This window comes from Mobula birostris, chromosome 31 (assembly GCF_030028105.1).
Source record: "Mobula birostris isolate sMobBir1 chromosome 31, sMobBir1.hap1, whole genome shotgun sequence".
Classification (NCBI taxonomy): domain Eukaryota; kingdom Metazoa; phylum Chordata; class Chondrichthyes; order Myliobatiformes; family Myliobatidae; genus Mobula; species Mobula birostris.
The window spans coordinates 28,136,469-28,163,017 of NC_092400.1; the positions used below are offsets into that span (position 1 = coordinate 28,136,469).

The window sequence follows — 26,549 nt, forward strand, 5'->3', positions numbered from 1 at the left end:
TACTTTGCTCTGATGGAAATGGGTGGAAAAGAGGTACGATTCCAAGCAGGGGGTGGTGCAACGTTCACAGGAAGTCTGTAAGGAATGTTTGAGAAACAAAACATGCGATGACAATGTAAAATCATATGATTGTTTTAACATTAGGTTAATGCCAAATCAGGATTTATTAACTTTTTATTTTATTTAGTGATACAGTGCAGAATAGGCCCTTCGAGCTGCGCCACCAGCAACCCACCAATTTACCCTCAGCCTAATCACAGGACAATTTACAATGACCAATTAACCTACTAGCCGGTACGTCTTTGGACTGTGGGAGGAAACAAGTGCATACCATATCACGGGGAGGACATACAAACTCCTTACAGAGGACACCGGGACTGAATTCCAAACACCGACACCCTGAGCTGTAAATGTGTCACACTGACCCTTATGCTACCATGGCGCCCGACATTGAGCAATCCAAAGATTGGAGATACATTCCAAGCAAAGACTGCTGTACTGAACAGGGTCTGGGCACCATTGCTTGGCAGCCCATACAACCTAACAAGTGGAATGAAAACACTGGAAAACAAATTTCTTCGGAAGTGTTGCATCCTCAGAATTTTTTTTGGTTTATGATAGACCACTTGAAGCTGAATACAAATATAATTTCAGACTACATGTATCACATAGGAATTTGGAAAAACAAGACATTAACTTTTATTGAATATAATGCATTTAATTGCATAACGTGCTGATGTTTTGCAATAATTTAACGAAGCTAAAATCATCTGCTGATAATTTTGATTTGTACTCAGTGTCTGAGACTTTTTGCTTAACTGTCCAACAATAATCAGCCAGCACTGACAGATTCCAGTTGCCCTGATACCGTTTCTCCATGACCACAAGGTCCTGGTGAAACCTTTCATCGTGCTCGTCACTGATTTGCAGGGAAGGAGTCCAAGTGGGAATGCAGAAAATGAATCTTTAGTGCCATGTTGAACTTCAGGGTTTTGTATGCTTGAAGCATGTTGTCAGCCAGCTGACATAGTTTGGTGCTCTGTAGTTACCATGAAAATTTCAACATCCTCAAATGTCTTCCATGCGATTTTCTCCGGTCTCACTAGAAGTTCTTCGAATTGCCTATCATTGATGACCTGTTCGATTTATGGACCAAAATAATGCCTTCCTTAATCTTGGTATCGGTCATTCAGACACAAATAATGAATTGAAATAACAATTATAGGCAATTTTTTAAAAAAATGGTGCACGATAGGGAAATTTCTTGGTGATTTTCATGATCAGCAGGAAAAAAAATCCATAAGATATACCCAGGAGTATTTGCCAAGCAAAATCTTTGTTGTCAAGTGTAACACAGATCGAACTTCGAACAACAGAGGCTCCTGCATATCCAAGTTCTGCGCCACACAAAACACAGCTGCCAGATGAATTTAAATAAACTGGTAGGCTGGAAGGAAAATACCATCTAGGGCAAGATGAGTATAGCGGCTGATCGTATATCCTCCGGGGCATGTTCAGTTTGCAGTCAAAGAGAAACTGAAAGTTGAGCCTGAAAGACTGATAGAAGTAGGGATTGTCTTGCCAATATTCTTATTGCTTGGCAATCAAACCAAAGAAGCAGAAGAACTGTTTGGATGCTTGCAATCTGAATAAGATGCTGAAGAAGCACCATTATCCCATGAAGAGAACTGAAGATATCCTGCCACATCTGAGCAGACAAGCTTCTTGGTGCACATGATGCCAAGAGTTAATTTTGGCAACTGGAGCTCCACATATTTTCAACATATCCTTTGGGAGATCTTTATGGCTCCAGACGTCCTTCAAGATCTGCAGCACACCTGACGGGTTTCTGTGAAGGCTGGACCAGGCATTTGGAGGACGTGCCGACATAAAAACTACAGCAGATGAAATTCCTGTCTTTGGAGAAGGGTAGATTGTTGCAAAGGCAGGGACTAACAGAAAAATGAGAGCCTGACAAGTGTAAACAGAAGGGAAATAAAACAGTGCAACCTGTAGGAATAAAAGTTCAAACAGAAGGCATTTCCCTGAAGTCATCAAGGGGAGTGGCCAAAGCCAGATCCAACAAAGGAGAAGAATATGATGAAAATGTTACTGGGATCCAATGTAAGGCATGTATTGTGGAGCTGTACGTGCCTTCTAGGAGGAAAAATGGTTCACCCAGTATTAGCGCAAGTCAATGAAGCAGAAGATAAGGCAAGATACATCGCTATGAGGATCGCATTCAGTTGTTACGAGATAACCAGAGAAAGAACAGGAGCCACCACCTTCAAGATGAGCTCAGTTGTTTGAGGGACTGGTTTTCAGAGCTGAAACCATGGTGGTACCAAAAACCCTGGAGGGGAAAAATGTTAGAATGCTGTGAGAGAACAGCTATTTGCACTGTACTGGCCACGAATTAATGCAAAATTGTAAGATTTCACACGCAAAACGGCAGGTCAGGCAGTATCCGTAACTAAAGAAACAGTCTATATTTTGGTTCAGTAACCCTTTGTCAGTTTCTTTTTCTACATGTGCTGAATTTTTCTAGCACTTTCTGTTTTTGCATCAGATTCCCAGAATCTGCAGTCCTTTTTAAAATTCCAATCAAAAATATGATACATGTGGATTTGCAGAGACTAGATGGCAGGAAGAGCCCTTGCTTGGATACCTTATGCCAAATTCAAAGTAAATTTATGATCAAAGTGCATTTATGTCACCACATACAACCATGAGACTCATTTTATTGCAGGCGTACACAGTAAACCCAAGAAACATAATAGAATCAATAAAAGACCACACCCATCAGGGCTGACAACCAACCAATGTGCAAAAGACAACAAACTGCGCAGATACAAATAAAAATAGTAATAAATAAATAAGTAATAAAATCAAGAACATGAAATATTGAGTCCTTGAAAGTGAGTCCATTGGTTGTGGGAGCAGTTCAGTGATAGGGCAAGTGGAATTGAGTGAAGTTATCTCCTCTGATTCAGGGGTAGTAACTGTTACTGAACCTAGTGGTGTGAGTCCTGAGCTCCTGTACTTTTCTGATGGCAGCCGTGGGAAGAGAGCATGGCCTGGGCGGTGGAGGTTCTTGATATTGGATGCTGTTTTCCTGCAACAACAATCCTTGTCAATGTGCACAGCGGTGGGGAGGGCTTTACCCATGATGGACTGGGCCATATCCACTACTTTTGTAGGATTTTCTATTCAAGGGTATTGGTGTTACCATAACAGGCCATGATACAACCAGTCAATATACTCTCCACCACACATCTATAGGCGTTTGTCAAGGCTATATTCTTCTCAAACTTCGAAGGAAGTAGAGGCGCTGCTGTGCATTCTTCATAATTGCACTTACATACTGGGTCCCGGACAGGTCCTCTGAAATAATAACACCGAGGAATTTAAATTTGCTGGCCCTCTGATCCCCCAGTGAGGACCGGCTCATTGACCTTTAGTTTTCTTCTCTTAAAGTTGATAATCAACTTCTTGGTCTTGCTGACATTGAGTGATTGGTTGTTATTATGATACTACTCAGCGAGATTTTTAATTTCCCTCCTATATGCTGATTTGTCACAACCTTGGATTCAGCCAACAACAGTGGTGTCATCAGCAAACATAAATATGGCATGAGGAACGACTGTCCGCTCTTGGAAGGTTAACATATGAGGAACGTTTGTCCACTCTTGGACTGTATTCCTTGGAGTTTAGAAGAATGAGGGGAGACTTCATAGAAACATTTCGAATGTTGAAAGGCGTGGACAGAGTGGATGTGGCAAAGTTGTTTCCCATGATGAGGGAGTCTAGTACAAGAGGGCATGACTTAAGGATTGACGGGCGCCCATTCAGAACAGAAATGTGAAGAAATTTTTTTAGTCAGAGGGTGGTGAATCTATGAAATTTGTTGCCACGGGCAGCAGTGGAGGCCAAGTCATTGGGTGTATTTAAGGCAGAGATTTATAGGTACCTGAGTAACCAGGGCATCAAAGGTTATGGTGAGAAGGCGGGGGAGTGGGACTAAATGGGAGAATGGATCAGCTCATGATAAAATGGTGGAGCAGACTCAATGGACCAAATGGCCGACTTCTGCTCCTTTGTCTTATGGTCTTACAGCACTAGAGCTGTGCTTAGACTCACAGTCGTAAGTGTAAACCGGGTGAAGCAGGGGGCTAAGCTCACAGCCTTGGGGTGTACCTGTGCTGATGGAGATTGTGGAGGTGCCGTTGCTGCTAATCCAAATTGACTGGGGTCTGCAGGTGAAGATATCGAGGATCCAATTGCACAAGGATGCATTGAGGCCAAGGTCTTGAAGCTTATTGATTAGTTTTGAGGGGATGATGGTATTGAATGCCAAGCTGTAGTCAATAAACAGCATCCTGGTGTATGCACTTTTGCTGTCCAGATGGCCCAGAGTAGAGAGAAGAGCCAATGAAATGACATCTGCCACTAGGCAAGTTGGAATAGATCCAAGTTACTTCTCAGGCAGGAGTTGATATGTTTCATCACCAGCCTCTCAAAGCACATCATCACTTCATAACAGTAAGTGTTACTGGTTGATAGTCATCAAGGCAGGTACCACTTTTTTATTCTATTATTACTGTCTTTGTAATTGTCTTGTCATTATTTTATTACTTTGTTATTGTCCTTTTCAAACATTTATTTTATGATTACAAGTCCCTGCTAGACATCAAGAACTTAAGGTACTGCTGATCTACCCCATCAGCGAATTGCTCATTGGCAGAGAAAATGAAGGAGCTCGACTTGGTGCAGATTGTGCCGCTGCCTGCGTCAGAGAGGCTTCGGTGCGTGAAGGAGGTGTGCAGTCTAACAGCAAGCGATCATCACCTTAGTTGCTTTTCTTGTGATTGCAGGGCCCGGATGGACATTGGTAATGAAGAATGTTGCACGATTCACTGTTTTATTGGTGAACGGCAGGGGGAGCCGTGTGGCCAAGGTCATAGCAAGGACTAGGCCAGAAACCGTGGCGTCACTTACTTGCACCTGCTCAGGAGAGAGGCAAAGTTGGAACGCTTCACTAGGGTACAAGAGGTGGTGTAGCGCGGCATCCACGTGGAGTCGGTTCCACTCTCCAGTGTTCGCTCGGCAGAAAGCAAGATATATTGTGTTTGACGGCAGACTGCTGCAACCTTCATGGACTCAGGGACTTGGACTACATTTTTTTCATGTGACTGTATTTTACTGTCGTCTTATACGTGCTATATATGCCTTGTACTGTGAATGACTGTTGGTACTGTATTTTGTACCTTGGCCCTGGAGTAACACTATTTCATTTGGCTGTATTCATGTATGGTTGAGTGACAATTAAATTTAAACTTGACCTTTTTTCTTAGGCACTGGTATAATTGAAGCCTGTTCGAAGCAGATGAGTACCTCAGACTGCCCAAAGCAATAAGTTAAATATATCAGTGAACACTCCAGCCAGTTGATCAGCACAGGTCTTTAGTACTCGTCCAGGTACCTCAACTGGGCCGGACGCTTTCCATGGGTTCAGTCTCCCGAAGGTTGCTCTCATGTCAGCCTTAGAGACTGAAATCATTGGGTTATCGGAGGGTGTAGGAATTCGTGAAGATTCCTCCATGTTTTGATAGTCAAATGAGCAAAGGCAGCATTGAGCTCATCTGAGAGCGAAGCCTTGTTGTTACCTGTGTCACTTGGTATCACCTTGTAAGAGGTAATAGCTTTCAAACCCTGTCACAGCTGTTGAGCACCCTTCAGTGATTCAAGCAGACTTCGGGCAAAGATAATGGCCAATCTCTTCAAACTTGAGGTCAAAAACAAGTTGATCACTGTCAATTATTTTTCTAATGGCTGAAAATGTACTACCATAATTCAAGCACAACTCTGGTTGTCACTCCTAAGCCAAAGGCTGAGCTTGCCAGGAGCAGCCTACAACAGATAACGCTCACTCCCTCCTGTACTTCTGCAGCTTAATGAGAAGTCACGCATGGAACACTGGAGAACGCCACAAAGACAGCCAAGCTGTGTCCACAAAAGGCAAAAGCAGCATGCACAGATGCACACTTTGGTCTCTTGGCATTTCAATTGTCACCATTGCTTTGTCCATCCAGGGATGTGAACCACCAAACCAGAACAACAATGCCAGCTGTCAGACTTCCTTTCAATAGATCTTCTTTAAAAAAAACCTGCTATTCACTGCTTCACCAGAGACACTTGAAAATCATTGAAACAAACTCAAATAATAAAAATTGAATTAAAAAAATTAAAAATAATGAAAACGTAATTGAAACACTCTGAGACAATAAAAACAATAAAGTCACTCAAGTACTTTATTGCACTAACTTCACTCGACAGGGAAGGCATTTTGGGGTCACTGTTCATCAGCCAGTGCTCTGGGACACAAAGATGAGAGCCAGATAGAAACCTCTCTTCAGCTCATCAGTTCTCCGCCGCTGGGCTCAACAGTAAGGTCTGTGAGCAGGGTGCACGGTCCAATGCACTGGCATCTGATCTCCAACTCACCTCAGGGCTCCGTCATTCACCACACACGGGTGAAGTCCAGAGTGCGCTGAGCCGTGGACTGCTGATGACCAGCAGTCGTGTGCTAGTCAGCACAGCGTGGGGCATTTTCTCACCGCCTCCTAACCAGAAGCTGCACATGTGAATGCACCTGCTAATCTGCAAACCTCTCAGACTGATAGCAATTAATATCTAATTGACTTGAGGATAGAAAGCAACAAACCATGATAGTTTCAAAAAAAAGTGTCAGCAATCTAAAACTCCAGCTTTACTGCCAAATAGATCAGAATCGAATTTAATATCACCAGCATATGTTGTGAAATTTGTTACTTTTACAGCAGCAGTACAATAAAATACATGACAAATAAATAGAAAGTAAGTATATATATGTCTATTAATTAGTTAAGTAGTGCAAAGAAACAACACAGAGATAAAAGAGTAGTGAGGTAGTGTCCATGGGATTATCATCCATTTAGAAATCGAATGGCAGAGGGGAAGAAGCTGTTTCTGAATTGCTGAGTGAGTGCCTTTTGGCTTTTATACCTCCTTCCCGAATACACTACATATTACTTGGTTTATCACTCCCGTACTGCTGAGCAGTGTATCATCTGATATATGAACAATATCATGTGAGATCCTCGAGTATTCCTAATAAGAAAAAGGAAAGTGGGAACAAGAAAAAGCAATTTAACTCACACAGCTCATATTATAATATCAGTCAGAATTCAGGATTCTTTTCCCTTCCCCTCGTGCCTTGGGGATCCTGAGTTATGAACCTATCTGCTCCTATAATTTAAGTCATTTAAACTTGATACGCACTGACTATTTTGCACATATGTCAAATATGAAAGCCCTCTACACCAATGAACTCTCTCATTTATTCCTGCACATGTCAGATCTCAGGCTATTGTGCAAGCAACGTAGTTGTCACTCTCTTTGGTCCTAAGATTCTGAGCAGGATTTGGCTCGCTCTCCATGATGTTCGTTCCTCCCTGCCTGTGGCGCTGGGGCAGCGAGATTGCTCCGGCTGCGACGCGCTTCCTGCCTGCAAGCTTCGCGGTGATTTGCCCCGCTATAAGATGAACTGAGAGAGAGGCTTTGGGCTGCTCTGGGGATGCGGGTCTATGGACTCAATTTGCTTCTATTGTTTGCATGATTTGCGTTTTTCCTCTCTTTCTCTGTGCACTGTTACCATCAGGAAGGAGGTACAGAAACCTGAAGGCACACACTCAGTGATTCAGGAACAGCTTCTTCCCCTCTGCCATGTGATTCCTAAGTAGATATTTAACCCATGAACACTACCTCACTATTGTTTTTATTTCTATTTTTGCACTATTTCTAATTTAACTATTGTATATATATATATTTACTGTAATTGATTTACTTATTTATTTTTTTCTATAGTATCATGTATTGCATTGTAATGCTGCCACTAAATTAGCAAATTTCACTACATATGCCAGTGATATCAAATCTGATTCTGGTTGGGTGTTGGTCTTTTTTTAATTGAGTTCTTTCAGGTTTCTTGCTTTGCGGCTACCTGTAAGCAGACATATCTCAAGGTTGTATCATTGATACAATCTTTGATAATAAAAGTACTTTGAATCCTTTGAGTATTATCCTGCTCCAAATTTTAAAGAACATATATCTTCCAGCCAACTCTCATTCAGAGAATACTTTGTTTGCAAAACACCCTCCATTTAGTAGTAATTGGCCAACACTCAATGACCAATCAGCTTCCATCAGGGTCGGACGATCCTCAGGGCTGCGTATTCACCAGGATTGTAATAGCAAGGGACTAGGTCTACAGAGAAGCTAATAAACTTGTATGTTCAGGTACACAAATCATTAAAAGCTGGTGCACAGGCATAAATAGTAATCAAAAAAGTTAATGGAATATTGGTCTGCATCTCCAGGGGGCTGGAATATAAAGGATAGGAAATTACTGTGCAGTTGTTTACAGCATTGCTTAGATCCAATTTTAAGCACTTAAACTCAGGGTGAATGCAGTGGACTTGAAAAAGGTTCAGCACAGATTGATCAGAATTATATTAGGACTTAAACAATTAAATCATGATGGCGCACTACATTAAAATTGGTCTGTATCCAACAGAGTTTTAAAGATTGTAGTTTTAAAATGATAAACCAATTGGACAGGATACCGACAAAGGAACCATTGGTAGGGGTAAACGAGTAATGAAGTATTATCCTAAAGTTAAAGCACTGCTCTTCAGGAGTGAAACCTCTGAAAGCTGTATGCAACACAATGAAATGGAATATTTACAACTGGGTTTCCAATTTTCTCAAGCATCAAGAAAGTGCAGATGCCTTTATTTCACTTCTCAGCTTCTCTGTGCATTTAGGCTGTTTGATAGATCTAACCTAATGCAATTGTGAAAGCTAAACAATCAAGTTCATTATTTCCATTCTGATTTCTTTCAAGCAAATCAATACCATCAGTGAAAAAAAACACACAAAATAAGAAGAAAATTGCAATTTGAATAAAAATCCCGCGTGATGATCAGCATCATCGTTTATACTCTCAACCAAGTATTTGCTCTTCCCAAGACACCAGAAATCCATACCTATAAATCCTAGTAATGTGCTCCAATTCTGTTAAGCATGTAGTCAGTTACTAAACTGGATTTAATACTGAAACATGAATTGAAACATAGCAGAACCATATCTTTTTTTTGCATTATTCTCTTGACAATCACAGCTAACAACCCAAGAATGCACAATTAGGTTAAGATGCCTGCAAGGCAGGCCCATGTGTGTGAATGATTTATTTATATACACTTTGTCAGTGGTTTGAGCATGGGGTTGATACCTGAAAAGCAATAAAACTGCTGAGTTCTCCATTCAATCCATGTTGTTTACTTCTCTCCTTATCCAACCCAAGACACACAAAATGCTGCAGGAACTGAACATCGATGGAAAAGGGTACTGTCGACGTTTCAGGCCAAGACCTATCAGCAACAACTTCTCCACCCAGGAGCTTCTCATACAGGGGCAGCCAATATTCCCTTTAATTTGTAATGACCAATCTTGTGCTGCGCAATTTTTTCCCCTGTGACAACAGCATGTGCACACTGAATTTTTAAGTAGAAGTAAACCAGAAGCTATTCCATGGATAATAAGCCATTCCACTTTAAATGAACTAGCAGTTATTTTGTGCTTCATACCCTTTGTTTCTTTGGAACTCGACATAGTGAATCAATAATTTCTTCAATAAAAACAGTATAAATAAACCAGTTCTAAAATCGGCAGACAAATCATCGCGAACTCCATGTTGTCAACACCGTCCACATCAGAAACTAGAAAAGGAAATGTGATTGTGTACGATCGTGAAATATACTTAACATGCCAACGGGGTAGAATGCTGGAGGAATTCAACCACTCCAGTCCTGATAAAGGGTTTCGGCCTGAAATGTTAACTGTACTCTTTTCCATATATGCTGTCTGGACTGCTGAATTCCTCCAATATTTTGTGTGTGTTGCTTGAATTTCGAGCACCTGCAGATATTCTCTTGTTTGGGGTAGAGGGTGACAGCCTTTAGTGCGCCGTTTAAATTGCTTGGGGAAGTGGTTTAATGTGTCACTGACAGATGGGGCCAATGTCACCAATGCTGTGAAGCAGACAGACAAATGGCTGAAGAAGATCGACAAATCCGGACTTCCTGGTAAATTCAAGTCCTGGCTGTACCAATACGGCCTTCTGCCCAGGCTTCTCTGGCTCTTCACACTTTACGAGTTCCCCATGACTGCCATAGAGGGCATCAAGAGGAAAACCAACAAGCACCTGCGGAGATGGTTGGAGTTCCCCCAAGCTTCTCTTCAGTGGGCCTCTATATTCAATCTGGGCAACTGCAGTTTCCCCTGTCATCTGTTGTGGAGGAAATCAAGGTGGCAAAATGCTGAGCCTCATTAAGCTTGAGAGATTCCAATGACATCTTGGTAAAGCAAGCAAGCGTTACAAGCAGATCTGGGCGCAAGTGGGCAGCCAATGCAGCTGTGGAGGAGGTAGTGTGTTCTCTGAAGCTGCGAGATATCATCGGCAACTCCAGCGTCAGGCGGCAAGGCCTCGGCTCAGTTCACTTCCAAGCACTGGGGAAACGCAAGCATAAGGAACAGGTGAGATATGGTACAGGCAGAAGTATGGATCCATGAGGAAGAGAAGCGGATGTCAAAGGCAGTGGAACAAGGGTCCCAGAGTGCCTGGACAAAATGGGATCTGCCCAAGCACAAGATCTCATGGGCAGAGTTATGGAGACTGGAGCCCTTCCGTATTTCCCTCCTCTTGCGATCCGTGTATGACACCCTTCCTTCACCATTACATCTGTACACATGGGGGATGAGAGAGGACCCGAACTGTAAGCTCTGTGGTCAAAAGGGGACACTGGCTCATATACTCTCCAGGTGTAAAACAGCTCTAACTCAAGGGTGGTATAGGTGGCACCGTGATAAGGTGCTTCTGGCTCTTGCTGACTCACTAGAGCGGGAGAGACGCAAGAAGAGGATGGCTGGCACAGATTTGAAGAAGACCATCACCTTCATCAAAGAGGGAGCCAGACCTTTCGTAACCAAACAACCAAAGCCCAATCTGCTGCTAACAGTCAGGTCCTGGAAGATGAGGATCGATATGGGAAGGAGGCTGCAGTTTCCGGATGTGGTGCACACAACCCTATGCCCGGACGTTGTACTGTGGTCAAATGAAGACAGGAAAATAATCCTGGTTAAGCTGATTGTGCCGTGGGAGGAGGGATGGGAAGAGGCCCATGAGCAAAAGGCCTTGAAGTACCAGCCCTTAGTGCAGGAGTGTAAAGACAAGGGATGGCAGGCATGGTTGCTCCCTGTGGAGATCGGCTGCAGAGGTTTCCCAGCCAAATCAGCATGGCGGTTGCTATCAGCTCTGGGCCTGGACGAAAGGAGCATAAAACAAGCAGCTCGGAGGATGGGGGAAGAGGCAGAACTAGCCTCTTGTTGGATTTGGAGTAGGCAAGAGGAGGGGAGCTGGAAGCCAGGAGCAGATGGGCAGTGATGGCCACCACTGCCAGCCCACCAACTGGAGAGTGTCGCGGTTAAGGGTCAAAACACCCTGTGAGGGTTGGGAACCACCTGATGACATTTGCTCCTGACTGAAGGCTACAGTTACCTTATAAGGTATCTGGAGAATGCACCCTAACAGGTGTATGTAACAAGCAAGTCTTTGTGCGCTAGTAGCAAAGGATGTGTGTGCGCACACATGCACACACCCTAGAGGAGACACTGGAGGAAGTACAGTAGCATAGCAGTTACCATGATGCTATCACAGCATCAGCTGCAGGATTGGAGTTCGATTCCCTCCGCTGTCTGTAAGGAGGTTGTATGTACTCCCCGTGACCATGAGTTTCCTCCCACCTTCTAAAGACGGACAAGTTCGGTTTAGTGTTAGTAAGTTGTGAGCATGCTATAATAGCGCCAGAAGCTTGCGGACTGCCCAGCAAATTCTTCGCTGATTTGATTTCATTTTATTTGACACAAACAATGCATTTTGCTGCATGTTACGATGATTGTGCGACAAATAAAGCTAATCGTTATCAGAATCAGGTTTAATATCTCTGCCATATGTTGCGAAATTTGTTAACTTTGTGGCAGCAGTACAATGCAATATGTAATAATAGCAAAAGCTGTGAATTACAATAAATATATATATATATAAAATAAATTTAAAAAGTAGTGCATAAAACAGAAATAAAAAAAAGTAGTGAGGTAGCATTCATGGGTTCAATGTCCATTCAGAAATTGGACGGCATAGTGGAAAAATCTGTTGTATTCCACTGTTACTATTTCAAACATTTTACACAAAGAAGTACCGACCAGAAGTACTGAGTGGAAGGCAGCAACTTAGGCCATAGTTCTAGGGTTTAGTAAGATTAGTAAGTTTGCAAGAGTTGTGGGAAATAAGTTAATCCCTTGTTTTAACATGGTGGTGAATTCTTCCGGACTGAGTTGGTCATCTCTGGCATGATTCATCACAGTGCGCTTCGTTTCAAAAATAAATCAACTCAGTTAAGAGCAAAATGCATGGTGCAGGAATGAACTGGAGTGGAAAATCCAGAATTCAATTACTTCTCTGCCGTTGAATTAAGCCAGACCTGCAGCTGGTGCGGCGTAACTGCTTTTAGTACTTCTGAGCTGGAGTTACAAGAAGAAGCGCAATGCTTTACAGTATCAGTGACCTGGGTTCAATTCCCAGCGCTGCCTGTAAGGAGTTTGTACGTTCTCCCCGTGACCGTATGGGTTTCCTTCCTCCCACAGTCCAAAGTTGCTAGGTTAATTGGTCATTGTAAATTGTCCCATGATTAGACTAAGGTTAAATTGGGGGACTGCCGGGCAGTGTGGTTCAAAGGACCAGTAAGGCCTAATCCATGCTGTATATCAATAAATAAAAAAATAAAGTAAATACACTAGACTACCATGCAGTAAATACTGTCAAACAGTGGCCAATGTTACAGCAAAGCTCTGATGCACAACACAGTAAAGTTAACAGCTAACACCCTTTATCCAGGTTCAGACAGACTGGAGGTAACAGAGAGCAGAAAACATGGTTAAATGCTTTTACATCATAGGAAGAAGGAACTGGCGGAAAACTAAAAATATTCAACCATTGTCACCGTACTATAAAGACGGCAGGTACAGTTAACAAAGTAATTATAAAATTCCAACATATCCAGTGTCTGGTTTGCTCTCAGCTTAGAGTCATAGAAAAGGGCAGCGCAGAAACAGGCCCTTTGGCCCATCTAGTCCATGCTGAACCATTTAGTGAGCTTCCTAACAGATGCGCAATCATATTGGAAGAGATTCTGAACAGAAGTATACCACTCTGCCAATTGTATCAATAGAAAATGTGTTGTTCCTCCAAGCATATCATTTTCTGATCCCCTTAATATACAGTATACACTTAGTGACCACTTTATTACACCTGTATACCTGCTCATTAATGCAAATATCTAATAAGCCAACCATGGGTGTTTGAACCAAACATCCGAATTAGGAAGATATGTGATCTAAGTAACTCTGGCGTGGGATGATTGTTGGTGTCAGATGGGGTGATTTGAGTATCTCAGAAACTGCTGATCCCCTGAGATTTTAATGCACAACAGTTTCCAGAGTTTACAGAGGATGGTGTGAGAAACAAAAAGCATCCAGTGAGTGAAAAAGCCTTGTTAATGAGAGAGGTCAGAGGGGAATGGCCAGATTGGTTCAAGCTGACAGGAAGGCAACAGTAACTCAAGTAACTTTTTCATTGAGATACAGTGCAGAATTGGCCCTTCTGGTCCTCCGAGCCACCCTGCCCAGCAATCCCCTGATTTAATCCTGGCCTAATCACGGGACAATTTATAAAGACCAATTAACCTACCAACCGGTACGTCTTTAGACTGTGGGGGGAGGGGTAACCGAAGCACCTGGAAGAAACCCATAGGGAGGACGTACAGACTCCTCAAAGACAGCAGCTGGAATTGAACCCGGGTCACCTGCACTATAGAGCGTTATGCCAACTACGCGCCCCAACAATGTTGTGCAGAAGCGCATCTCTGAATGCGCAACACGTCAAACTTTGAAGAGGATGGGCTAGAGCAGCAGATGACCATGAACATATAGTCAGCAGACACTTTGTTAGGTACAGGAGGTATCTAATAAAGCGGTCACTCAATGCATATCTACCCCTTGTTAGTTATTTCTTCATGGAAAGCAAGGCACTCCAATACCTTCTAAATTTTTCATGCTGTCCTTAATTGATACAATAGCAATATCAACTACAATTCTAACTCAGCTCTCACATAAGGATATCACATTTCAAAATGTTTTACAAGATAATGATCAGTATTGAGTTTCCTAATATTGAGGGGTGTCTTTTTAGAACGGAGATAAGGAGGAATTTCTTTAATCAAAGTGTGGTGAATCTGTGGAATTCGTTGCCACAGGTGCCTGTGGAGGCCAAGCCATTGGGTATATTTAAAGCAGAGGTTGGTAGATGCTCGATTAGTCAGGGAATGAAGGGATACGGGGAGAAGGCAGGAGGTTGGGGCTGACGGGGAAAATGGATCAGCCAAGTGGCCTAATTCTGCTCCTATATCTTATCATCTTATGGTCTCTTGCGTGTTGTGGGGATTGTATTCTACAATTCGTGTATCCACAGGCCATGTGGCCTTAATACCTTCAATCAAAGAATGACTCTCATTTACTTGATTTAACTATAAGAATCTTATTTCAAACTCAGTGTGGCCAGGTTCCCAGGATGAATTCAGGGTGGGGGAAGCTGAATTAACAGTGTTCGTGAACTTAAAAGTGCAATATTGGATGTAAAAAATGTTTTTTCTTTCCTCAACTCATGCACTTTTATTGCACTTGAAAATATAATGCTTTATGAAAAAGAAAATCAAACCGTAATACATAGCAAAGACGGAAATAAATTCCAATGATGCAACTCATTATGGCACTAACTTCACGGCCTGTTATTAACTAATTTTAATGATCTTAAACACTGTCACAGTCCATAATAAAGCATGTTGCCTCTGCCTATGATATTCATTCTGTCTCTGCATGAAGCAAATCAAGACTGACACCTTAACAGAAAGAGGATATCAAAATCAATAAGAACCTTTCAAAGAAATGCAAACTTTACCTGGTGTAGTAGGAATCGATGCCAAGTGCTTCGCGAACATTGGTCACGTACTGCTCGAGAGTGGAGAAACTGGATGTCTGCAGGTTGATGCTGCTGGTTTCATTAAAATCATTGTTGTTTTCTGCCAGACCATCGCCCAAATAGCATTCATGAAATTTTAATATCCCTACATGAAGACAGAGAATGAGAGGAATTCACATTGAGTATTACTTCAAGTAATAGAGAGCTGGAATCATAAATTACACTGCCAAGAGCATTCAACACACTATTTAACTGTTGGAATGGAGTCTGGCTAAGTGTGAGGAGCCAACCATTGGCTTTAAACTGAACAAACTGGTTTCAATTTGGCGTCTGCAATTTTGCTCACTGTGAACAGGACAGAAAGGTAATTGTTAACTAATAGTTAATAAAACTGAAAACCGGTTGAAATACTTCAGCAGACAGCACAGGTTTGAAATAACAAGGGGTTTTCACACAATCCTTGCAGTTAAAAGGTGAGAAGAATAGAACACCACAAAAATGTACAAACAGCCCTCAGCTCAAAAAGTGTATTTCCTCTGAGGATCTATCCTGGACCCAACCTATCGCTGCAGCTACAGAGAAGACACGACAGCGGCTATACTTCATTAGGAGGTTAAGAAGATTTGGCACATCATCTAAAACTCTCGCAACATTACTACAGATGTATTGCGGAGACCATTCTAACTGGCTGCGTCACCAGCTGGTATGGGGGTGGGGGGGGGGGTGGAGGTGGAGGAGACTGCACAGGATCGAAATAAGCTGCAGAGAGTCATAACCGCGGACAGCCAGACAGCTCCTTCATGGGCACTAGACTCCGTAGTATCCAGGTCACCTTCAAGGAGCAATGTGGTCAAAAGGTGCCATCATCATTCAGGACCCCCAGCGCCCAAGCCATGCCTCATTCTCATTGCCACCATCAAAAAGTAGGCACAGAAGCCTGAAGTCAGTCAGTCAGTCAGTCAGTCAGTCAGTCAGTCTCTCTCTCTCTCTCTCTCTCTCTCTATATATATATACACGCACTGCAAGACAACAGTAATACATGATTTTTTTCTATGATCATGCATTATATTGTACTACTGCTGCAAAGACAACACATTTCACAATATAAGCCAGTGATATTAAACCTGCTTCTGATTCATCAGTATTTCTAATGGAATGAACCAGAATAGCAAGGGAGGTAACCGAGTGATATCCTGAGAGATGCCATTACCTTTGTGGAAAGAATGAAGAAAGATGGAGAACCCGGGACAGGGAGAGGAGCTGGACTGAAAGTTGGCACAGATTCGAACGGGTAAATGACACTCTTCTATGGAACGATTCTGTAAGGGGACTTAAATAACTAATCTAATCAAGTTTCCTTACCTTAAAACACATTATCAAACCCATTAAATTATTCTAAATAACCATTTTACTTATATTAATGATCCTTTCCCAGTTATTTTTAACTGAATTGAAATTCTCAAACCATTGTAACTTGGGAGGACTTGTTAAAAATTGTGTTTATGCTATTGATCATATGTTCCAAATAAAACATCTTTTGCCTGACGGAATACTTGGAATGAAATGTAATATGTTAGCCGGGAAACTGGACTGCACAGGGCTGTTTCGATTCAAAGCTATGCAATCCAAAACTGATGTAAGCCAGAGTAAATTGCATCAGCACTTTCATCCAGGTGAAGTCACACTGGTTGTGAAATTGAACTGGGTATGTCTAATCAGGATCCATACTCTACAGCCCACATTTTCCCAGCATCAGAAATGTATCTAATAATATCAATCACCATGCAACATACACCTGAAGTCTTCCCAACATAAATTGGAGCTCCCAGATCCAGAAGCAATTATCCTTTGGCAATCACAAATAAACAAAGAGCCCTATATGGAGTTCTATATTTAGAAACACTTAAAGTGCTAATAGGCTTATAATTGGACACTTAGTAAGACTTCTCAAAAACTCATTGCTCACTTACTTCAAGAACTTAAGTCTGTGCTCAAATTAACAAGAAGTATATTCAAAGAGTAAAAATTAACAAGTGCTGGAATTCAGAAATAAAGAGGAAAAAAATGCTGGGAATACGTTGCAGTGGAAAGATGTTGCCGTATCTTCCAGAATAAGTACTGCACCTTTACAAACAGGAGAAAGTACGCAGATGCTGGAAATCCAAAGCTACACACACAAAATGCTGGAGGAACTCAGCAGACCAGGCAGCATCGAGGGAAAAGAGTCCCGATGGCAGATCTCAGCCCAAGGTGCCGAATGTTTACTATTTTCCATAAATGCTGCCTGATCTACTGTACCTTTATCTGGGTACATTGCAAACCTCTCAGCTCAATGTTGAATTCTACAACTTTAGGTAACTCAGGTTCTCTGCTTGCGTCAAGTTCAACCAATTCCACTCCAGGTCATCATCTGTGGCAATGTGAAGTCTTTCTCTCCACTACCACCACCTGATCTGCTAGGCATTTCCTGAATCTCCTCATTTCGTAACTTTTGTGTTCCTTTGTTAATGTCCCTTTGTCACTAAGTGACCTCGTTAACCTGGATGACTATCTACAACTTATCCTCATGGCAGACTGAGGTAGAGATTGTTTGCTAAGCAGGTCCAGAGGGAAGGAGAGCCTTACACCTCCTTCGGTAGAGATGTATCTCCACCCCACCACCCTAGAGGTACAGTAAGACTTCAGTAATCCTTAATCTGATTCCCTGGGAATCCTGAAGGTTCAGCATTAGGCTCACCAAGTCTTGTTTGTCACGATCCTTTTCAGTCATCAAGAGCCTAGTTCTCATGATCACTTCGCACTCATTAGGCCCTTCTTCTCACACACCACTGCACCGGTTTCCATTCTTCCTCTAGCATACCAGGGGGCTCAGGGCTTGTGCTCTCTCTAATACATTACATCCCCCATTTCCATCCGGCCTTCACATGTCATTGTGCTAGTACCCACACCATAATACCCAAAGGTTCCAAATCTGGTATCCCATTTCAATTTACCTGACTCACTGAAAGAAAGATTGGACTGTGTAATATCATTTATAAAGAAAGATGAGAGGTGATTTCATAGAGGGGTACAAGATAAGTGGCATAGATAGAGTGGGCAGCCAGCACCTTTTACCCAGCTATGGCTAATGTGAGAGGGCATAATTTTAAGGCGACTGGATGGAAGTATAGGGGGGAGTTGGAGGTAGGTAGGTTTTTTTTAAGTCAGAGATTGATAAATGCATGGAACAGATTGCCAGGGTTGATTGTAGAGGCGGATACACTAGAGAGATTTAAGAGACTCCTAGGTAGGCACATAGATGAAGAAGAAATGGAGCCGATGTGGGAAGGAAGCATTAGGGTTGGCACAACATTATAGGTCAAAGAGCTTGTAGGTGCTGTACAGTTCTATGTTCTAAATTAAGAGAGTATTAAAGTATGAAAATAAATAACATCAAATAAGCCAAACATTTGTACTCTGACCTCCGTCTTTGGCATCCAATACCTTTGCATCAATGCTAAATGAAACCTCAAGGAATGCCACCTCATCTGTCTAGCCAAGACTCTGTGTTGAATTCAACCATTTCAGATGAACAGTCTTTACTGTTTTATTCAGAAGTGCCCATGCCAGAAAGACTGTGCCCCTGATAACCTCAGTGATCATTTTGCACTACAATGGACTTGGTCTTTTTTTTGGTCTAACTGTGTGCTTTCTGCATAGTTCTGTATTATTTGTTATTAATTTATATTTTACTTGTGACTATTGTGTACCTGATGTTTTGTGCTTTAGATGCTGCTAAAAGTAAATTTATGACCACACTTCAGCATATGTACATGTACTTCACAATACTTCAAATAACTCAACTTTGACCTTGTCTCTGTGATATTAATATCTTGGATAAGATGGCGCCGGTAACTGGCGACTTTGCGCATGCTCTCCCAAGCAAACTGCCCTCTCCACTACCCTATACCTGAGAAACCCTTCTAAACCTCCAATCTAGCAAGATCAAGATCAACAACACCCTGGCGAAACTACTGACCCAGCTGGAGACCACCACACCAGAACTGCTTCTTAAACTCCGGACCACACTTGGACCCGACCAACGAAGCCCACCATGTTCCCAGAGACCCGCAGCCTGCTACTGTGCCGGAGCACTTGGAGACACGGCCCATTCTGACCAGCACCTCTCCGGAGCAGACGACCACACAGAAGTGGCGGCGGAGACCTCAAGGTGCCCCAGACGCTTCCCTGGAGTGACCACCGTAAAGCCCCATTGGTGACCACCAACAGCTGCCAGAAGTGAGGCCTCTGCCGCCGACCTCGGAAATCGAGCCTGAGGCTCGGTTGGAGCGGAGGCCTCCGCAACCGTGACTCGGTTTACAGACTTGTTTCAACCAGGAGCCCGGCCATCCGGGATTAAGTGTTGGCTTCGGGGCCGACCCAATCGACAGCCCGGGCCCCCGGCAGCTGGAAGTGGCAGCAGAGCCTCCCCCGTTACTCGGCCCGACCCGGAGCATCCAACGACGTGACTGATCGATCCCCATGGGATGCATCCACCAACCTCAAAGAGCTGACAACAACACACTGCATCAATGGAAGCCTGGAAAGATGCACTATTTACCGAGGAAGTGTGGGAAAAGAGCTGAGCTGCTGGTCAGATTGAAGCTGAGGGGCTTCAGGGTCCCTATGCCCACCATCCTACTAGCTAATGTGCAAGCCATAGAGAACAAGGTGGATGATCTTAAAGGGAGACTCACCTACTGCAGGGAGATGCAGAACAGCTGTGTATTCTGTTTCACCGAGTCCTGGCTCTCCCCACCACCCCCGACTGTGCCATCCGACCGGAGGGATTTTCGATCCATCGGATGGACCGCACGGCGTCTTCGGGCAAGACGAGGGGAGGTGGTGTCTGCCTACTGATCAACACTGCGTGGTGCTCGGACACAGTGGCACTGACAAGCTCCTGCAGTCCAGACCTGGAACACCTGTCAGTGAAGTGTCGTCCCTACTATCTGCCACGGGAATTCACCTCGGTCATACTGACAGCAATCTACATTCCCCCTCAGGCAGATGTGGAGTGTGCTCTTAACATACTGTATGCCAACATCAGTGAACTTGAGACCAGGTATCCGGAGGCTTTGCTCATTACAGTTGGGGACTTCAACCAGGCCAACCTCAGAAAGGCGCTGCCAAACTTACACCAACATGTCTCCTGCCCCACTAGAGGCCCGAATATACTTGACCACTGTTACACAGCAGTCAAGGATGCCTACCGTTCTGTCCCACAACCTCACTTCGGAAAATCGGACCATCAGGCCGTACTCCTCCTTCTGTCTTACAAACAGAAACTGAAGCGGGAGGTCACGGTGTCAAAAGTAGTGTCGCGTTGGACGGAGGAAATGGATGAGGTCGTCCGTGACTGCTTTGAATCGGTGGGCTGGTTAGTAATCAAGGACTCGGCAGCTAACCTCGATGAGTATGCCTCAGCTATCACGGACTTGATTTGGAAATGCACGGAGGACTGTGTGTCTCGCAAGACGATCCAGGTATTCCCTAACCGGAAACCTTGGATGAATCATGAGGTCAAGTCCCTTTTAAAGGCTAGAACTGTGGCTTTTAGGTCCAGGGATACCAGTCGCTACGCAGAATCCAGGCGTGAACTCCGGAAAGCCATTAAGGGTGCCAAGAGGAAGTGTCGAGCCAAGTTGGAAATCCAGGTTAACCAGAGGGATGCCAGTAGACTATGGCAGGGTCCAAAAGAGATCACTGGGTGCAAAGAAAAGGCTGGGAATATCAATAACTGTGGCGCTTTTCTTCCTGACGAACTTAACGTATTCTACGCAAGATTTGAACAGAAGAAGAGCGTCCTGCTACCTCCGGATGAACCGGACCTGGTGGCATCGAGATTCATCGTCACTGAGGAGGACGTTAGAAAGGCCTTCCTGAAGATAAATCCAAGGAAGGCGATGGGCCCAGATGGCGTCCCAGGATGGGTTCTCCGGGCCTGTGCAAGCGAGCTAGCTGGAGTGTTTGCTGACATCTTCAACTGCTCCTTGCTTCAGTCTAAGATCCCCTTGTGTTTTAAGAAGGCAAAAATAATTCCGGTGCCAAAGAAGAGCAAGGTGGCATGCCTGAATGATTATCGACCTGTGGCTCTGACATCAATTGCTATGAAGTGCTTCAAGAGATTGGTTATGGCACACATCAACCACAGCCTACTAGTCAACCTCGATGCTTTGCAATTCGCCTACTGGAGCAACAGGTCAATGGCAGATGCCATCTCTCTGGCCCTACATTCCTCCTTAGAACACCTGGAGAATAAAGACGCATACATAAGGCTCCTTTTCATTGACTACAGCTCTGCCTTTAATACCATCATTCCAAATAAACTGATTCCAAAGCTCCTGAACCTGGGCCTTAGCACTCAGATCTTCAACTTCCTCACAGACAGGACCCAGGCTGTAAAAATAGGGGACAAGCTCTCCTCTACAATCACTCTGAGCACCGGTGCCCCACAAGGCTGTGTACTCAGCCCCCTGCTGTACTCACTGTACACCCATGATTGTGTAGCCAAGTTTCCATCAAACTCAATATATAAGTTTGCTGATGACACAACAATTGTAGGCAGTTTCTCGGGTAATGATGAGTATGAGTACAGAGAGGAAATTAAGAACCTGGTGGCATGGTGCAAAGACAATAACCTATCCCTCAACGTCAGCAAGATGAAGGAATTGGTTGTTGACTTCAGAAGGAGTAGCAGACCGCACAACCCCATTTACATCGGTGGTCCGCAAGTGGAACAGGTCAAAAGCTTTAAGTTCCTCGGGATCAATATCACAAATGACCTGACTTGGTCCAACCAAGCAGAGTTCACTGCCAAGAAGGCCCACCAACGTCTTTACTTCCTGAGAAAACTAAAGAAATTTAGCCTGTCCCCTAAACCCCTCACTGATTTTTATAGATGCACCGTAGAAAGCATTCTTCTAGGGTGCATCACAACCTGGTATGGGAGTTGTCTTGTCCCAGACCGAAAGAAGCTGCAGAAGATTGTGAACACGGCGCAGCACATCACACAAACCAATCTTCCATCCGTGGACTCACTTCACACCACACGCTGTCGGAGCAGTGCTGCCTGGATAATCAAGGACATGACCCACCCAGCCAACACACCTTTCGTCCCTCTTCCCTCCGGGAGAAGGCTCAGGAGCTTGAAGACTCGTACGGCCAGATTTGGGAACAGTTTCTTTCCAACTGTGATAAGACTGCTGAACGGATACTGACCCAGATCTAGGGCCGTACCCTCCAAATATCCAGACCTGCCTCTCGGTTTTTTTGCACTACCTTACTTTCCATTTTTTTATTTTATATTTATGATTTATAATTTAAATTTTTAATATTTACTAATTGTTACTATTTTTAATATTCTTAATATTTAATATTTGTAATCCATGGAGCTGGTAGCGCAGAACCAAATATCGCTGTGATGATTGTACGTTCTAGTATCAATTGTTTGGTGACAATAAAGTATAAAGTATAAAGTAACACAGTCTTTCTATCTCCACAGATGCAAACTGATCTACTGAGTATTTCTAGCAGCTATTTAGTTCTGCAGTAGAGTTCCAGCTTGTGTCTACCTATCTCTCTATCTACCTATCTATTTATTTGTCTAGCTATCTTTCTCATCCTCACTCATTTTCTTTTATTTACATTCCCTTTGAAGATAACTTCTGCAACTTAGAAAGCCGCTTTTCTTGGACAGCCCAAAAAATAAGTCTATCACCTGGACAATCTTGGTTACCACTCAAATGTACACATTCTCTTTGTTCACTTCACCAACCCCCATCTCTGTATTTTATAAACATGCTCATTTCTTCATTGCTGTAGTTCTGATGACCTAAATCATTAACTCTGTTAGCTCTCCACAGACACTAGGTGTTGAGCACTTTCAACATCTGTGTTTGCAGTTCAGATTTCCAGCATCTGCAGTATTTTTGCAAAGAACTCTGTGGCCTCATTAATAAAATTTCCTTTTTTGGGGTTAACATCCCCACAGGGCAATTTGAGCCAATGATTTTCAAAACCGCAGTTCTGAAGTGATGAATACAGAGGTGAAAATAACTGGCTGCATACTGTAACACCATGTGGTATGGTGTGGGGAGGGGGCTACTGCACAGGATCGAAAATAAGCTGCAGAGAGTTGTAATCTTAGTCACCTCCATCATGGGCACTAGCCTCTGTAGTATCCAGGACATCTTCAAGGAATGGTGCTTCAGAAAGGTGGCATCTATCATTAAGGATCCCCATCACCCAAGACATGCTTTCTTCTCATTGTTACCATCAGGAAGGAGGTACAGAAGCCTGAAGGCACACACCTAGTGATTCAGGTACAGCTTCTTCCTCTTCGCCATCTCATTTCTGAATGGACATTTAACCCATGAACACTACCTCACTACTTTATTCTATTTTTATTTTTGCATTACTTACTTAATTAAAAAAAATATATATATACACACACATATAACCGGGTCATGTTATGAACGTTCCTGACTTAACCCTTGTATTTCTTACGAAGCCAGGTGGCTAGCTGGACACTCAACCCGACACGGATGGGAAGCGTGCTCGGGGGTGGCCCGACCTGGATTCGAACTCGGGAACCTTCGCTCCAGAGTCTATATATATATATATATATATATATATATATAGAGAGAGAGAGAGAGAGAGAGAGAGAGAGAGGGGCATCCGTTAGAGACCATGGATTTACGCCTTGGAAGGTTTCCAGGGCGCAGGCCTGAGCAAGGATATATGGAAGACCAGCAGTTGCCTATGCTGCAAGTCTCTCCTCTCCACGCCACCGATGTTGTCCAAGGGAAGGGTATTAGGACCCATAAAGCTTGGCACCGGTGTCATCGCAGAGCAATATGTGGTTAAGTGACACAACACGCTGCCTCAGCCAAGGCTCGAACTAGCGACCTTCAGATCACTAGACAATCGCCTTAACCACTTGGCCACGCGCATACACATATACATACTTACAGTAATTCACAGTTTTTTCCTCTCCCTATTATTATGTATTGTATTGTAGCGCTGCCACAAAGATAACAAATTTCATGACATATGCTGGTGATATTAAACCTGATTCTGATTATATTTCTTACTGGGACAATTGTATCACTAACAATGCCAATTTAACCGATTTGTGATGGTTGGAGTGGACACTGTCTAACAAGCAGTGTATTTCCCCGGCCGGATGAATGCACTATTTGTTGTTTAGATGCTCCAGCAAAAAAAATATTTATTGATGAGCACGTGAAAGAGATTCATGAAAAGTAAAGCCCAAATAAGCAGCGCAACAATTCAGCAGCAACATGTTTGGTAAACCAAGTGGGTAGGTGCACTGGATCGTTCACAATTGATTTTATTCCTCTTTCTAAACATATCTCCTGCCAGATGACTGGGCTGATACCTCTGAAGAGCAACAAAATTCATTAGTGAAAGAAGGAAGTGTAATTGGGAAGAAAGTTGGACAGTTATGTGGGTTAAAATACTTTGTTTGCCATTTGAGGGCTGGTGCCTTTATAACTTTCAGCATGACAATCTAGTTTGCATAAATTTCTAACCTAAAAACATGTAGGATATTGCCCTGTAACTACTTATGGCTAAGCCTTTTGGGAATACAAAACTATCTGTGATCGCAAACTATGTCTAGGTAAGACACAACAGCTTCAGTACATTGTGGAACTTCTTTTGGTCTGTCACAGGAAATCAAACGTCCCCTCCAACTTCTTGATGATAGTCAAAAAGCCATACAGTGTGGAAGCAGGTCCTTCAAACCCCTACAAATAAGCTGACCGAGATATCTAGCTCAGTTAGTTCCATTTGCCTGCATTTTGCCCATGTCCCTCTGAACTTCTTTCACCCATGTACCTGTCTAAATGTCTTTTAAAACATTGTATTATATTCATCTCTTACAGCTTCCTCTGGGAACTCATCCAACCACCCTCTGTGTGAAAGAAGTTTCCCATCAGATCCACTTTAAATGCGTGCTGCTTGGATTTCCAGCATCCGCAGATTTTCTCTCGTTTGCCCTTTAAATTCCTCCCCTTTTCTCCTCTGTTGTCTTGGTGTATCACCAAAGCTCACAAATTTCTACAGATGTACCATGGAAACCATTCTAACTGGCTGCGTCACCATCTAGTACGGGTGGGGTGGGGTTAAAGCTACTGCACAGGATCGAAATGAGCCGCAGGAAGCTGTAAACTTACGCATCTCCATCATGGGCACTATCCTCCATAGTATCTAGGGCAGGGGTGGCCAACCTTTTACATTCCATGTGCCAATTTTTTCATGCACGAGTTCAGATGCGATTTTTTCACGCACAAGTTCTATATTAACATATTTTTACAAGAATTGAGTGGGGGTACAAGAGTTTTATGGCGCATCTGAACTCGTGAGTGAAAAAAATGACGCATGGAATGTAAAAGGTTGACCACCCCTGATCTCGGGCACCTTCAAGGAGCGATGCCTCAAAAAGGCACCGTCCATCATTAAGGACCCCCATCATCCAGGTCATGCCTTGTTCTCATTGTTACTATCAGGGAGGAGGTACAGGAGCCTGAAGGCACACACTCAATGATTCAAGAGCAGCTTCTTCCCCTCTGCCATCCAATTTCTGAATGGACATTGAACCATGAACACTACCTCACTACTTTTTTAGTTCTATTTTTGCAACACTTATTTAACTATTTAATACATCTATAGATATTCACTGTAATTCACATTATATTTCTATTATTATATATTTCATTGTACTGCTGCCGCAAAGACAACAAATTTTACAACATTGCCAGTGACATTAAACCTGATTCTGATTCTGATTCTGATTCTGATTCTAGTTTTAGACTCCCTGACTCTGGGAGAAAGATGGTGACCATACACCTTAATATCCGTCCCTCATGATTTTACATACTTCTATAAGTTCAGCCCTCAGCCTCCTATGCTGCAGGGAAATAATTTCTTGGTCACTCTATCAGAGTCACCATGGTTCTCTGCTATTACTAACATACCACGCATCAGTTGTGGCTGAACGTTGGATCCAATTATCACCCACATAGGTTTCCATTGGTTTCCTTGGGCTGCAAGTCCTCTGCTGTGGTTGGCATATTTCCACAATTGCCTTTTTGATAAGTGCTCTCTTCCCATCTTTGCTTCCCCCCCCCCCCCAAGGACATCACAGAACCTGTATTAATAGGACATTGTATTGATGGAGGGGGGTGATTTCTTCTGCGGTCCATTTTGTTTAAATTCAACCACAGTCCCTTGTATACTCATCCTTCTAAGTGTCTTGTACAGCGTAAGAAGGCTCTACAAAGGTATCTTCACA

At 43.2% G+C, this 26,549-nt stretch overlaps 1 protein-coding gene across 3 annotated transcripts in view; it reads right to left on the reverse strand.

The window, feature by feature from the left end:
- Window positions 1-26,549, reverse strand: part of ttc28 (tetratricopeptide repeat domain 28) — a 945,172-nt gene that overhangs the window by 188,009 nt on the left and 730,614 nt on the right. For all 3 annotated transcript variants that reach the window (XM_072248021.1, XM_072248020.1, XM_072248022.1), the window contains one exon: window positions 15,170-15,335. In XM_072248021.1, the coding sequence (XP_072104122.1) occupies window positions 15,170-15,335 (166 nt within the window). The remainder of the gene's footprint in view (window positions 1-15,169; window positions 15,336-26,549) is intronic.